The 15,461-nt window shown below is 38.3% G+C and overlaps 1 protein-coding gene across 1 annotated transcript in view; it reads right to left on the reverse strand.

Annotated features, from left to right (window-relative positions):
* Window positions 1-1,487: 1,487 nt before the first annotated feature.
* ZNF277 (zinc finger protein 277) overlaps window positions 1,488-15,461 on the reverse strand; it is a 39,918-nt gene continuing 25,944 nt past the window's right edge. Inside the window, exons 6-12 of the mRNA XM_030238041.2 lie at window positions 14,104-14,214; window positions 12,144-12,276; window positions 6,247-6,314; window positions 4,971-5,067; window positions 4,376-4,418; window positions 2,638-2,812; window positions 1,488-1,839 (exon numbers count right to left, since the gene is read on the reverse strand). Coding sequence (XP_030093901.2) covers window positions 1,647-1,839; window positions 2,638-2,812; window positions 4,376-4,418; window positions 4,971-5,067; window positions 6,247-6,314; window positions 12,144-12,276; window positions 14,104-14,214 — 820 coding nt within the window. The 3' untranslated portion in view covers window positions 1,488-1,646. The remainder of the gene's footprint in view (window positions 1,840-2,637; window positions 2,813-4,375; window positions 4,419-4,970; window positions 5,068-6,246; window positions 6,315-12,143; window positions 12,277-14,103; window positions 14,215-15,461) is intronic.

The raw sequence follows: 15,461 nt of genomic DNA on the forward strand, positions 1-15,461 counted from the left end.
TTTAAGATGGTCAGGACATTTTAGTTAAAAAATATTGGGCTTGTGCTTACTCCTCCTAGATTTTTGTACCAATGCAAACCTATGACAACAACTGTCCCCTTTTTCTGTCTGTATTCTCAGCACCTGCTGCACTTCTTTTATCCCATTTCCTCTTGACAGAGTCAGACACTGCTTCTGTCTCCGTTTCACTCTGCAGTTATGTGGCTGATCTGTGTTACTCAGTGCACTTTCAGTATCCTTTTGGTCTAATTTATTTCCAGAGCACCCAGGCCTAAGAAAAAATATGGAAGAGAAAGCAAAGAGAGGTGCTAGAGGGTGATGCGTAATGGCAGGAGAAAACCAGTCCAATGCAAATGAAAAGAAACTGATGCAAATAAGATTGCAGGGTGAATTAGGGGGGACACAGAGGCTTAGCAGAACATGGCTAAAGATTTGCACTTTAGCCCCTGCTCCCAGGGACTGCTTTATAATTCACAATCACTGTATAAAGACAAACAACAACAACTCTTATTGATAGCAAGGAATTTCAGGTAATGAGGGCTGTGCAAAGGCAAAGCTGCAGCTTTGAATCTTCTGAGGCAGGGAAGGGCACTGAGCCAAGACTTCAATGAGCCACTTCTTTCAGCCAGTGCTCTAACACTGACCTGAAGAAGAAAAAAGAATGTATTAACACTTTTGAAAGAGGTTACACATATTATAGAAAGCTAAACCTGAACTCTGGAACTACTTAACATTTCAGGAATACTTAGTTTGGAACATCCTAGCAGGACCTATGCTCTGAGCAGCTTTACCCTACCAAGACTGAGATTCTTTCTGGACATGTTGAAGGCCTTCTGCCACTTTGAGAACTTGAAAAGGAAATATGACAACTTTTCTGGACTTGAGATTTTTAGGATTTAATTTGGATTATGTGTTTGCAATTCCTTAAGTCATTCTTTAAAACCTCAGCTCATAACCATACAAGAAATATACTTTAAATTATTTGGATTTTTGATGCAACCAATATTGCAATTATTCCTATAATAATTAGACTTTGGGTTGGCAATTTTTCATGCAGTCAGATATTCATGGGGCAGGCAGAGCTTTTCTGATGTTTCCAAGCTACTTTTGAGAATAGGCACCATATGTCTTAAATACTGATGATTAATAATAGAGATATACAGATTTATTTTTATTTTCCAAAAGTTCTAAGGTAAAAATGAGCAGGATTTCCTTCACACACCTGACCAAGAATTACATTTTCTGTCTGCTCTCTAGCAGCAATAGCACACAGAAGATTTACTCACTGGCTTTAAACATCGTCTCAGTTGTTCTCACCTTTCACAAGGTGGCCTTAAAATAGAATTCATATTCTGATTCATTCAGGAAAAATTTACAAAGAATGAAAAATTGTAAGTAACTCTAATGCACTAAGGTTATTTGAAGATCCTAGCAGAAAATCAAGCATTCAGTTTTAAAATAAAGCTAAAATTTAAAGGACACACCAGCAAAGTTAACACTTAATTTTTATTTAGCATTCACTTTTTAGTATTTGTCCCATAATGATAACATTTGTGGGTTTAACTGTATTCCAATAGTATTGAAATAACTTTTTTTTTTTTTGTCTTGCAGAAAAAGCACTAAAGGACAGCCACTGTACTCCCAGGTCAAAATTTCTCCTGACTCTTGTTCTCTTTCCACAGAAGCTGGTTTAAAACACTGCTCTGTTTGAGAGCTTTTAGACTGGATATATCTTCACCTACAACAGGCACTTCTTCACTTTGATCCTCAGCTTTTGCATCTTCACTGTCTGACAGTGTACACAGGAGAATATCGTTTTCATAGGTAGGAAAATAATACCTGAAAGCAACAAAACACGATTAATAGACAGTCACACATTTTGTTTGAGAGGCTGAGACAAGAGTTTTAAAAAGGAAACATGAGCAAGTCTGGTTGTCTGGAATGACAGTAAACAGCACGCCCAAAAAACCAACTGCAGTGCAGTTGATAGAGAAGAACTGAACAGTCACAGAGAAGAGCTGACAACAGATGAGCCCTTCCTCCTATTTCTTCAACCATATATTACAAAAGAGACTACAGATCCAGATTTGTCCCTCAACAAAGGCTGAACTGAGGTGTTTGAGTTAGAACACTCCCTGTGCTCTACCACCTGGTAGAGAGCATCATCCCCTGGACCCATACAGCTTACTTAGAGTCTGAACCAGTGCTTTGTTACACTGTCTATTTTCCATGGAAAAAACTATGGGTAAACAACCATCTTGTTTTGATGCCTAAAGCTAGCTAGACATCATGCATATATCTACATTAGACATGCAAAAGAAAGTGTTTGTTCTAGAACAATTTTGTAACAACAAACTTCTCTAGGACAGAGGCTTGAAAGTGCAGATCCCATGTATAAGAACACTACATCCTGGATGAAACTAGAAGAGCAGTACCCTATGTTCATCTTATCTTCAGACTGTATAGAGATTTCTAATTCTGAGTAGTTCTGAGACCATTTATTATTTTATTTGGGCCACTAGAGTTAGGGAGCTCAGGGCACTGTTGCATTTGCAAATCCCAGAACTTTCAACTTATCATTTCACAGAAATTATTAAGGAAAAGTAAAAATGCTGGAAGAAATGTATTTGCCCTTACTGTGGTTGATCCCATGTAGACCTGGCTGGCAGGAATGCAATGTGCTTGGTCTCTTCCATATGACTTATCAATCCTCCTTTGGATTCAAATTTCTCCTGGCAGTTGTAACAACGACAATGATGGATTTCTCTTCTGATGAAATTCACTAGCTTTACTTGCTGATAGAAGTTCAGACCTGGGAGAGATGGTAGTGAACAAGCACTTGGGTAGTGAACAAGCACTTAATTTAAAAATTATTTAGTGGATTAAGCATAAGAATTGATAAGAGTTTACTGAAGACAGCACTGCCTGCATGCTGTATCTTAGCAAATTAATAAGTATTTATTCCTAGGAACCAGACTCACTTTTAGGGGAAGTCTGCTGCCTCCTTGGGGCTCAGGTTAAATGTGTGATGAGAAACCTTCCTGCCCTCATGGGTATTTATCTGTTAGTGATTTCTCAGGTGGGCAGCGATGAAGTTGCAACAAGAAGTCCCAGGACAATCAAGAGAGACTGCAGGGCCTTGGGAAGACTGCTCAAGGGGTCAGGAGCACAAGCAGTGTTCCAGTTGCAAGGAATAAAGAGGGAAGAAACAGGAAGAGCCAGCAGATCAATATCTGGTTCCAAGCCTGGCATCACTGGAAGAATTTGGAGTATTTGGATCATGGGTGTGTCACGAGCCCAGGCATGCTGGTGACAGATGAGGTACACCTGTCCCAGAAGGGGAAGGGATCCTTGCACAGGAGTTAGCAGGGCTCATTGAGACAGTTTCAAACTAGATTTGAAGGGGGTAAGGGATAAAACCTCTCTAAAGGCCTGGGTCAGGATGCCAGTGTACTGTGTTTGACAAAGTGAAGTCACACAACCCAGGCAGTGTTACAGGCTGGGGGAAGCTGCACAGCAGAAAAGGACCTGGGGAGCTGGTGACAGCAGCTGAACACGAGTGCCCAGGGGGCCAGCAAGGCCAATGGCACCCAGCCTGTATCAGCAATAGTGTGGCCAGCAGGAGCAGAGCAGGGATTGCCCCTGTTCAGCCTGGAGAAAAGGAGGCTCCAGACTGACTTAATCACTCTCTCCAGCTACCTGAAAGGAGGCCAGGTATGGGTCTGTCTCTTCTTCCATGTAACAAGTGATAGGGGGAGATTTAAGTTGGATATTAAGAAAAATTTCTTCACCAAAAGGCTTGTCAAGCCTTGGTACAGGCTGCTCAGAGAAGGAGCTGAGTCACCATGCCTAGAGGTATTTAAAATACCTGTAGATGTGGCACTCAGGGACATGGTTTAGTGGTGGACTTGGGTTAATAGTTGGCCTCAAGGATCTTAAAGGTCTTCCACAACCTAAATGATTCTATTCCATAGCAGAAAGCAAACACTGGCCAAACAAAGCTCATGGCTTGCAAGCATAAACAGGCATAATAATAATAATAATAACAACAACAACAACAAGAATAATAATAATACTTCCAAGTCTCCAGCAGCCAGACCTGGAACTCATAGAGCAGGTATTTGTAGAAGCTACTCTGCAAAAGAATCCAATGGGTCTAAAGAAAATAGCACACATCCTTGGCAGTAGCAACAGTTCCATAAAAATAAAGTGTTCTTGGCTTGCTTTTGTAAGCTGGCAGAAACAGTTTCCATTATGGAAAAGTTAAATGTCTCTACAAAAATAAAACTGATAAACTTGTTTTCCACTATTCTTATGATGTGGTTTTCTCCACACTAGTGGCAAATGCTGACAATTACAGGCCCTTCTTACTCACCATGCTCTGACTTTATTTTAGGAAAGTGAAATCCATGTGATTTCTGGAGGAAAAAAAAAAAAAGGGGGGAAGGAAAAAAATCCACTTATTTCCACTACTTCTACTATTCCAAGTTAAAAACAGCTCAGCTCATGGGCTGACACAGACATACACATGAATACACATACACACAAACGTGAATGCATGAAACAAACCCCAGAAGTTTTGGTTCATCAGAAACTTTTGCATTCATATTTAATACTGTTAAATAGTTTATTAAAAGTGAAACACAGATGCTAACAATAAAATATATTAAATAATAAAACCACTCTGGTATCAAAGATGCTGTTTCTTTACTGCCTGTAGCAGTCTGTACACTCACAAGTAGTAGCTAGTCATACTCTCAATGTAAAGCTTGACTTCTCTGCATGTTTTAAAGAACAATGCTGGAGGTGCAAGCAATATTTTAATTCTGCTGGAGGTGTAAGCAATATTTTAATTCTGTGCTGAAGAGGGCATTTTAATGCAGCAGCTGATTTGACCTTAATAAAGGCATTACAAACACAATCTTTAATTCCACAGTGATGAAAAAACTGTTATTTTGAAGAAGTCTTACCTGCATGTGAAGATACAGTTTTTCTGTGGTGTCTGCTTGCTGTTCACAGAACAGGCAAACTGCACATACAGGATGCTCTTCCCAGTCAGACCAATCTCTTATGAATAAAAGTCAAAAAGATTAATTTAGTCTTAGGAAAGAGAAGAGACATTTTGAGAAAGGGCAATTCAGATTCTGCTTTCTCAACCCTAGAAATAAATCCAGAGAAACTGAGTATTTTAAAGGGGTGGAAAAGACAGTGTGGATTTATAGCTGGATACATGATTACAATCTGGTGTAGAGTCTAAAAAAATTAAAAATTTGAGACAGACTGAGCAGTTAATATTGGGTAATTTCTATGCAGACAGCCATTTAATCCTATTTGAAACTGTCTGCACTAATAAACAGAATCCTAACTTCAATTTCTATCCAGTTTGTCAAGTCATTAAATATTGCTTTCAGTATTTATTTGTGTAAGGTCTTTTAAAATTCTTGTATACCTTTCTAATCTTTCAATACACCAGCCAAAGTCATATTCATGAGGCAGAGCTAACTCTAAGTGTTATTTACTTATGAAATATTAATTACTCACTTATGCTACATTTAGACAAGTACACAGAGAATACTTTACCAAAACATCCATTTAAATCCTAATGCTGCTGAGAGATAGAACTATTACTGCACCAGGTAGAGTCAAGTAAAATTAACCTCAAGACACAGAGAGAATCAGGAAGATCAGGGACCTTGATTCCCATAAATTACTTCCTGCTTATTCAATTTTCTATGGCCAAGGAAATCACCTCTGCAGTGATCTGAGGGCCTGGACCACAGAAGAATGCAGAGGAGGTGGATGTTGCCCTCAATCAGCACTGCTGAGAAGCTTCCTTTGAAATCCTTCTTTAATCTCTAGTTATTACCTTTTTATCAATTTTTTAATACAATTTCTTCTTCATACTGACACTTTTGATGCTCACTTTTAATTTTTAAATTTGAGCAGAATCTGTTCAACTGTTTTCTGGTGCAAAACTAAAGAATAATGCATTTTGTCTGCATCATTACAAACTCAGAAGGCTCTTGTTTGAGCTCTAGGGGAACAAAGAACAGGCTTGTGGATGAAATATGGAGTTTACAGCTCTCATTGCTGAGAAGTGTTTTTAATGTGGACAATTTGGAGTTGATTTGATTGGCTCAAATGAATTTAAACTGTGTGCTAACTGTGCACAGCATTTTCCCTGCAACTACTTCAAAAAATGATGGTCCTGCAAGTCTGTGTAATGGGTACAGAAGTAACTCTTACTCTTCCAGGTTATCTAGTAATTCCCGGTCATCCTCTGACTGCACTTCCTCCCAGGACTTTCCAAATTCCTGGGGGGAAAAAGAGAAGAAAAGAAAAACACATTTCCTGATTCTCATCACACATTGTCACTGAACTGAATGAACATCTCAGAAGTCACAATCAATATCTTATTTTGGATCACTTCAGTATTACTGTGAGTAAAAGGCAGTCATACAACACTGCTTTAGTAAGAATTTTTAAAGTAAGAATTATTTTCATCTTTTAACAGGGCACTTCCCACACTGTAGCTCAGAGGAAGACGATTTGGCACAGAGTTCTCAAGAAAACCAATGTTGCAACCCTTCCAAAGTGTCCCTGAGGCAGGTCTGCTACCAATACCCCAAGTCTGCCCTCTCACTTGCTCAATGCAGTCTGCCTGCCTTGCCTTCCAAGCAGCACGTGCTGCTCCATGCAGCTGTGCCACCTGAGGCTGCAGCTGCACCACTCAGTGCCTGTGCCCTGCCCAGGGCTGTGCCAGGGCAAACACGGTGCCAGCTTAGCCACGGGTGCTCCAGAAAGCAGTGAGAGCCAGGGCAGACCTCTGGGATAGACTCCACTTGGTGTTCCCTTCTCTCCTCAGACATGAACGTGAGCACATCTATTCATGGTGCTCTGCCCCTCCTTTTGCTTTTTGTGCTGTTTATTTATACCTTAAAGACCTTCAGCACAATGATCACACTACATTTGTGCAGCCTTCAGCACAATGGCAAGCACTCTCAGCATGACTGAGATATAAATAACAGGCAATAAAAAGCTGAAGGGCTCTACTCAAATGCCAGCAGTGATCTTTAGCTAGTGTTTTTCTTTCCTGGGATTCTTCTTGTCTTTAAAAATAAACCCAAGCAAACTAACCAGTAATCAGAATAGTATTTTTGAACCCATAATTTTGATGGCTGTGGAGGATTCACAAAGATTATAGTTGATGATCTTGTCCCCATTAAAAAAAAAAAAAAAGACAGCTAATAAAAAGATAATCCTTTAATTGATTTTATTAAAATATTCCTGCTAATAAATATATTTAATAACATCCTAAGTAACAAGTATGATTATTGCCTTTATGGGTGTTCTGAAAAAGAAGCAAAGATATCCATCATTTAACAACTTAATGAGAATTTTTAAAGTTGTTAGTGTCTATCTGGAAAATGATAAACAATTGTCCCTAGACAGCTCTAAACATAATGTCATCATATATTACAGAATGGAAATGCTGTCATTAACTCAGTGATACTGTGTGGTAGTGTGTAAGCTCTGTGAGTGAGAGGGGAGACTCATTACTGTCACCACTGCTGTGAGATCTCCTGAAGCCATTAACACCTCTCACCACATGTTCTCCCAGCTGCACACTCCTTTCCCATGTCTGCTAATGTTAACACCTTAATGAGCAGACAGACAGTGGCTCACAACCACTGCAAAATGAAGAGGAATGCTCACCATTTTTCCCCTTACCAAAGTGTACCAGCATAAGAGAGTGTTCAAAACAGCAGTCTTAAACTTCACCTTTTAATTGAAGGTGAAAGGGAAAAAACATGCCTGAGCTTTCTTATTGCTGTTTTTTATGGTGTTTCTGTGAAGAAGGCAGAGAGGGAGCTTGTAAGATGTCTCTGTTTCCCTCATCTATTTATATTCAGAGGTGAAAAAAAGAAAAGGAAAAAAGCTAAAAGCTAACCAGGTCTTGTATCACTGGAAAATTGCATGGTGAATGGATAACTAGGAACACTGGTGAAAGTGCCAAGAGACTGAATCTGAGCAATTGGGTGGAAAAGAGTTCTTTGAAACATTCCTAAAAATCCTTCAGGTTTTTAAATTTTTTCTTTTTTAACACTTTTTCAGTGCTCCAGCTTGATGGGCATCTGGGACTAAGGGTGCCTTTGTTAAGTATTCAATTTTCTTTGCTTTTTCATCCAAGATGCAAGAGCTGCCAGGAATGATCTCTAGAGATTCCCAAGAAATTCTTAACAAAACCAGAGAAAAAATGAGACTTGACATTGTTAATAGTTCAAACACTAGAAAATGCATAATTAAAAAAAACCCCTGAAGGCCTTGCTATATATTCAAGAGAAAACAACTCTTTCTTTTAAACACTTTCTGTGTCCCTCACAGAGAGAATGATGCTATAGAAAAACGAGAACATGCAAATGTGTGTGGTTTGATAATTTCCTCTTCCAAAATGCAGTCTAAATGCACAGAGCTGAATGGCAATTTACCTTTGCAACCAGAGTGCAGTTCTACAGGAAGAAAGTCTGTGTGTCTCACTGAGGCAACACACCCCAGCTTGAAAAAAGTGCAGAGATGGCAGAAACTAGAAACAGCAGCTGGTATCTCAAGCAGAGTTCCCTAAAGAGCAGTTCCCAAACGACATGCAAATGGAGATCCAGGCCTGTGCAGCTCACCAACTCCAAACAGATGTTGATTTCCTCTGCAAATTTTCTCTTGCCCTTCTTCTCACCTGCCTTGCTGTGATCATTTGAGCTATGTTATCTGTTTTATACTGCTGCAGAACTCGAGATGGTCCATCAGGAAGAAGAGATGGCCTTGCCCCAATGTTAGTTAATCCACATTGGATGAATTTCAATATGAAGCATTCCCCAGTTGGGGGATTTTATTAAATCTTGAATCATCACCAATTTATGAAGGGTTTCCCTTTACTATTCTACAAAATACACAGTGTAAATCAAAAGAGGTTAAATATAAGAAGTGATTCCCATAATAAAATATTCTTCCCCTGCCCCCCAACAGGTAATAGTGATGATCTAGAGCTTGGCAATAAGGGGAAAACATCTTTTTATTTTTGAGGAAAATAAATGTTTTATGAAACATGTTTTCTAGTAAGTAGCAGGTACCATTTCTCAGCTGCCTAGTTAAGTTATAACTGTATTAATTCACTGATGCTACATACAGTAGACACATGCCATTAGTTAATTTGAAAATACTAAAATACACTTTTAGGTATAGAGTACCCTACAAAGGGTACTCTATACCTAAAAGTGCTGCTGGTAACAATCAGATGAATACAAGAAGGAAGGTCTTGTCAGTCTGGGTTTGCCTCTGTTCCTCTGGGAATAAGAGAGTTTTAATCCTGCTTTCTGTTCTTTCATGGCCTCCAGCAGGCACCACATGACAAAGTTCTTCTCTTTCCATTTTTACTTGGCTCTTTGTGCAAGGTGTGCCATGGGGCCACAGGATAATACACACAGAGAAACAAGGAAATTAGGTTGGAAGTTTTTTTTTTAAGAAATGAAAAATAAGGAATTCTACATCATAGATACATTGTTGCTTAGTTCTTTGCACTCCAGTACCAGTTCATCACTTTGAATTAACACTTTAAGCCATTCTGTAGGATTGGTATAATCTTCCACACTTACACAATACAGACAAAAGGCCTCCAAATCCACTGGGGAATCATTTCAGATGTGACATGTAAACCATGTTTGTGTCTTTGAAACTGTACAATCCCCTGGACATTTAGAGCAATGTGAAGCACAGACCTCTAACACTCATTGAGCAAAATGAGTAAATCTTGATAGTACACGTAAAAAAAAAATTCTGGTTAGTTGTGAGGTGTTAGGGGAGAGGAAGCAAAATCACTACATTGAGCATTAGAAAAAGCAGATCTTGTATAACATCTAGAATTTACTGAATATAGCTGCAGCTTGAAAAAATCCATCCTATCACATTTAATATAATCTACTGTAGAGCATGTATGTGCTCTACAGAATATTTCCTCCTTAAAATGTAAAGGCCAATCTACTGAACTCCTAGTGAAGAAACTGAGCTTCTTCCTTGTAGTCTTCTTGTCTCTGTGCAGAAAAGAAGGGGTTGTTAAAGGCTGTTTGGAAAGCAAACACTTTCCATTATGTAGGAACGTTCCTAAAAATTTCCTGTGTGCAAACATACATTTTATAGTGAACCATGTAATAAGTGTTTAAGATGGGGTTTTTAGTCTGTTTTCTATTTTTTTTAATTCTTTATTTAAAAGAAGAAATGTCAGAAATTCTGATGTGGGTATAGTCTGAAGGATCAGAAAGGCTGAGCAGAAACAGTCCCCTGCGTAGACTGTAGTGTAGACAACTGAAAATGTGTGGAAAGACAATGTGGCTGTAGCAGAGCATGTAGAGCCAGACAAAGAATTGTGATCATTCAAGTATGTCCCAGAAGATGTAATGGCACAGATCTTGCATATGCAGTACCCCCTGTCCAATTTCAAACATTTTGCTATTTAAACATTTGACATAGCTTATCTGAGTTATAGTTACTATTGTCTGTAATTCCCAGCACCTGAAGGAATGCATGTCTGAGTGATGCTACTCAGTGACCTGAGCTGGTTCAGGCTGGCACTTGCAGGCACCCTGCCAAGTGCTGGCCAGAATCCCAGCTGCAGGCAAAGGGGACCAAGGCCCTGACTGTGAAACAGTCTGCATGGTCTGTGGCCACACAAGCAGCGCCACTCAGACCATGCCTGCATGTGGGTCAGCAAGCACACAGACCACAGACCATCCCCAGGGGACAGGCAAGGGCAAGGCCACCAGTTTTGGAGTAGCTGGAGAAAAGAGGTTAGGTATGTGAATAATAACCTTGCTGTTATATTTACTTTGGCATATTCTGCTTATTAACATGACACAGTATTCATGTTATGACCTCCCTGCATGTCTCTCAAATTTCTCAAGTAGTACTTCATGGTTCTCAGAGATTCTGGGTAGTCATCTAGATCAATTTCCTGATCTAAGATGGAAGAGATTAAATTGTGAACAATGAATGCAAATGAGAGACAAAAGATAATTTAAAAAGATGCCAAGTTCTGAAAACATAGTATTACATTGAGGACAAGCAGAGAAGAAAGAAACTATTAAAATCACTTAAAACAATTATATGAAATTAAAATCTGTTAACTTCCAAAGGAGAAGTAAATGCTCAGTTCTGTTGAGGATCTAAGAACATCTACCCTACACAGCTTCACAACTTTTTCTTCACTGTGCAGCAAACACTATGAAATTTGAGTATCTAGAAAAAAACCTCCAGGTCTCAGATCATTGATCTTTGGAAGAAAAATATAAAATATCACCAAGAGAAATCATTCTGTCTTGGGTAGAAGGGACTTGGCAGAGCATTAAACATACAAATTTTTGTTCTCAGTATTAAAGTAACACCCACGGAGAGAAATTAAAAGGAAAGAGTAGGTAAAACAGTCAAGAATGCCTATTTATAACCTGGATATTAGCACATGTAGAAGGCACAAAGACCACTTCAGGTGAACTATAGTTATTTCTGGGACAGAACACAGCAGCTTTTGAAGCAGCTCCTATATTCATAAGTTGAAGGCAGCAAATGAAAATCTGTTACATACACAGGCACACACTCTCAGAGGTCTGAGATAAAAAATATTTAGCAACATACACCTACCTGGAGGCTAAAAACTAACTGTTTTTCTTTCATCTCTGTGTCTTTCGTTTTCCTCCTCTTTGCATTTAATTTATCCTCTGAAGAGCACTTCCAGCTTAAGGTTTGTAGAAAATGAGCTCAAAGCCAACTTGCTTTAAGTTAGACCTCCATTTACTTAATTGCTCAATCTCACCTCCCCTTCTGTTTTTAAAGCAGAGACTGAGCACTAATGATATGATGATTAGTATCTCTTCAAGCTACACTCTTGCATCTCTCAAAATCAAATCTCAACAAAAAATGTTTACTACTGCTTAGTTTGGCAATTATCCAGAATATCACACCATAAATGAGCATACTTCTTAAGAATCCTTCACTTGATTTTTGACCTTTATCTTAATTGCTAGTTTGGATTTATTCACTTTTAACTAGCTAATGTCTGTAGCTCTTTAGTCAATTTGCTAATTATTCACAGAACTACTTACCAAGTAATTAATGATATAAAATTTGTCATATTCTTTATTTTTGGCATTGATTCTGCGATGCTGCTTCTTTCTCATGTGATCTTTAAGTGTGTTTTTGTCTCTGAAGACTTTTTCACAGTATAAACACTGCAAGCTAAGATAAAAAGGTAAACAGGTCAACATGTTAAACTGAAATTAGTACAAAACAATAAACTTAAATAAGCTGGACTTATATATAGTAAGATTAACCTAAGCATGTCAAAGCAAACTAAAAGGAACAGAAAGCTCATTTGAAAAATAAAATCACAAGACAATCTTAGATCACAGTAAAGTCAATCAAACAGAAATAACAATGACAAAAAATGAAAAATATAGATAAAAAATTTTACTGTTTGCCCCATTTGCAAAGTGAGATTATGGTCTGATTACCCAAAGTAGGCACAGAAAGGCTGCTGATTGCTCACTGTGTGAGCTCTGTAACTCAGCATGGACTTACACCGACATCCAATCCATCTGTAATTGTTTCTTTGGAATTCAGATTGAAAAAAAAAAAAAACCAAACTGTGAATGTGCTACTTATTTTTTTGAAACAATTTAAATTAGCTAAACAGAAAGTTTTTACGGTTCTACCTCAACAGGGAGGGTAAATGAAAGGCTGCGAGGGTGGGCAATGGGTTTTGAAATCCTAAGTAAAATTCTGTAAGTAAATTCATATCCACACACATACAGAAGTGTATATAATTCACAGATAGACATACATACACATAGGTACATGCATATATGTACATAGACAGGAAAGTATTATTTAAGTGTATATATCCATTACTTGAGAAGGTGAAAACATTCATTAACAAATGAGAATTTTATCACAGTATGTCTTCCTGAGCAATTCAAGCAAACAGAAGTATATGCACTGCCTTAAATCAGCATTACAGAACTGTTTTGGTTCCAGATTCCCCTCAGATGTTTTGTGTGGAGCAGCAATTCAGGATTCTCAGTATCATTCTGCCTTTCAAGACATTTAAGAAATTTTGAGTCCTCCCTATGCTTGCAGACTTCAAATCAAGATTGCCTTGCTGGTGAAACATAGGTCAGAATACATCTATGAATTTTAATATCTGCTTTGCTCCACCTGCTAACAGCAAAGGGTTTGCTCTACTTGAGAAAGGTATTCCCATGAAGAGTATGGAAGGCTTTCTGTCAGCATACATAATGTAGTCTTATTTGCCTGAAACAAGATTTTTCTCCTCTAGTAATTTATTCTCAGGTGCTATTCTATTAGCATAGCCAATATGTCTATCCTTAGCCATAGGGGGAGTGGCCTTTCACTACTCTGGACACAATTTCAGCATGTGCATTGATTACAGAGAGGATCAGCTTTGAGAAAACTCCCTCTAAGTGAAAGCCTCAGGTCCCACTGATAAACAGCAGGGCTGCAAATTACCAGTGACCATGTTAAGTCAGTGCATTAGGCAATACCAATACAAAAGAAAAGGCATTCTTTATATGTCTTCTTTTCTGGGAAAAGCTAACATGTATCTATCCCCCTTCTGCTCTGGGTTTGCTCTCTAGGCAGTACAAAAGGGAGAGACCAAACATCCCACAGTAATGGTACATGGAGGCAAATGGAGACTGCAACAAGGACTCTGCACTCAGCAGTTAAGGAGACCTTTAGCAAAAAGTTTGTCACGATAAGAAAGAACTTAATTGCTAACAGTTATGAGCAAAAGGCTTGTGCTATTATTGATGTCAAATTGTGCAACACCTAACTGAAACATGGCACTCGACTTCATACTATTAACTGTCAGGAGTTAGCTTTAAATAAGACAACAAAGACTTCTAAGAGGACTCACAATAAACTTACATGTTCTCTTTGCTCCTTCTTAACTAGCCACAAATGTGGAATTAATTTTTACCTACTATTTCCAGGTTAAAAGAAATACAACCCAAGTTTATTGAAAACAAAGAAAACTCTACTTACTTGTCAAGCTTCCCCTGCAATACAGCCAAAAACTCATAGCAGTTCACAATGTTATCTGGCAGCCCAATGTTAAAGGCATGCTCTCTTGCCATATGATTGAGAAGAACAGATCTACAAAAGACATTCAAATAGAATGTTACATATTTTTGCATATATTTAAGAATTATTCAATTACTGATTTAAAATCCACCAATGGCTCTAAAACTGCATAAAAGCCAATGTTAAATAAACAGTAATAGTCTTGCTGCCACTGCTAGGAAATAAAGAATGCAATTTTATTGAAACAGGAAGTTTTTCATTTTCAGCTCTGCTGAATGTTCAGTAACACTTCAACTGCTCCATCCACATGGATGAAATATAATCTTTTAAATGAAAATTACAGTATAGTTTATTTTGACCCTCACTGTTAGCAAAGCTCGTTCATTACCCTGTATAAACAGATCACATTTCAAACAACCCTCTTGAGAAACATTCTAAAAAGCCCTTTGTCAGAGTTCTCTCTGCTGTTTAGCAGAGCAGAAATTCTTGGATGCAATGTGCTTTTACATCAATATTGCTTCACACAGCACCAGCAACATCAATGGCACTCAAAAGTGTACACAAACAAACATAATGGATGTCTAAATAAGATATTCTTTTGACAGAGATATATTGGTTAATTCCTTAGGTACCCAGCCTCTCTATACACCTCTGCTTTTGGGGACTAAAGAAATACCAGAATGTTGACACTTGCTTTTACCACTGTCCTGGCATGATTTTCAAACATGCACTCTGCCTGTCAGACTCAGGAGGAAGCAGAGGATGAAGTTCCTCTACTGTCACCAGGCAGTAGAGAGACACTCACAGAACATTGGGATGACCTGCAGGAATATGGCCCCTGGTGCTTCCACCCTTCCAGACTACCAGAACTACCCATGCAAACAGATTAAGCCTCTCCAACTGAAACTGATTTACTCTGAATAAACAAAGCTCCTTTGGAGCATGCACTTCTTGGCAATTCTTGCTCACACTTGACTGATGCTGTAAAGCCCTCTGTTCTCACTCTAATTTTCCTCTCCTCTTTTTCATTTGATATTCAAATTCACACTAGTAAGGTGAGCTTTAAATAAGAAAATATATAACTGGATAAAAATTTTTTTTAACCATCACACTGGCTTACACAGCTGTCCTTATCACTAAAACAGTTGCCATAAAAAAGTTTCTCTTTAAAATGGATTGCTCCCAACTCCAGCATAGTGTGTAGTAGAAATAATGGCACTGCAATAAATAAAAAAGTTTGAGAAGTAGAACATGATCTATTTAAAATGCCTCTTCAGTTGAAAGAAATATGTAAACTACACCTTAAAGCTAATTCTACC

This window comes from Serinus canaria, chromosome 1A (genome assembly GCF_022539315.1).
Source record: "Serinus canaria isolate serCan28SL12 chromosome 1A, serCan2020, whole genome shotgun sequence".
NCBI lineage: Eukaryota > Metazoa > Chordata > Aves > Passeriformes > Fringillidae > Serinus > Serinus canaria.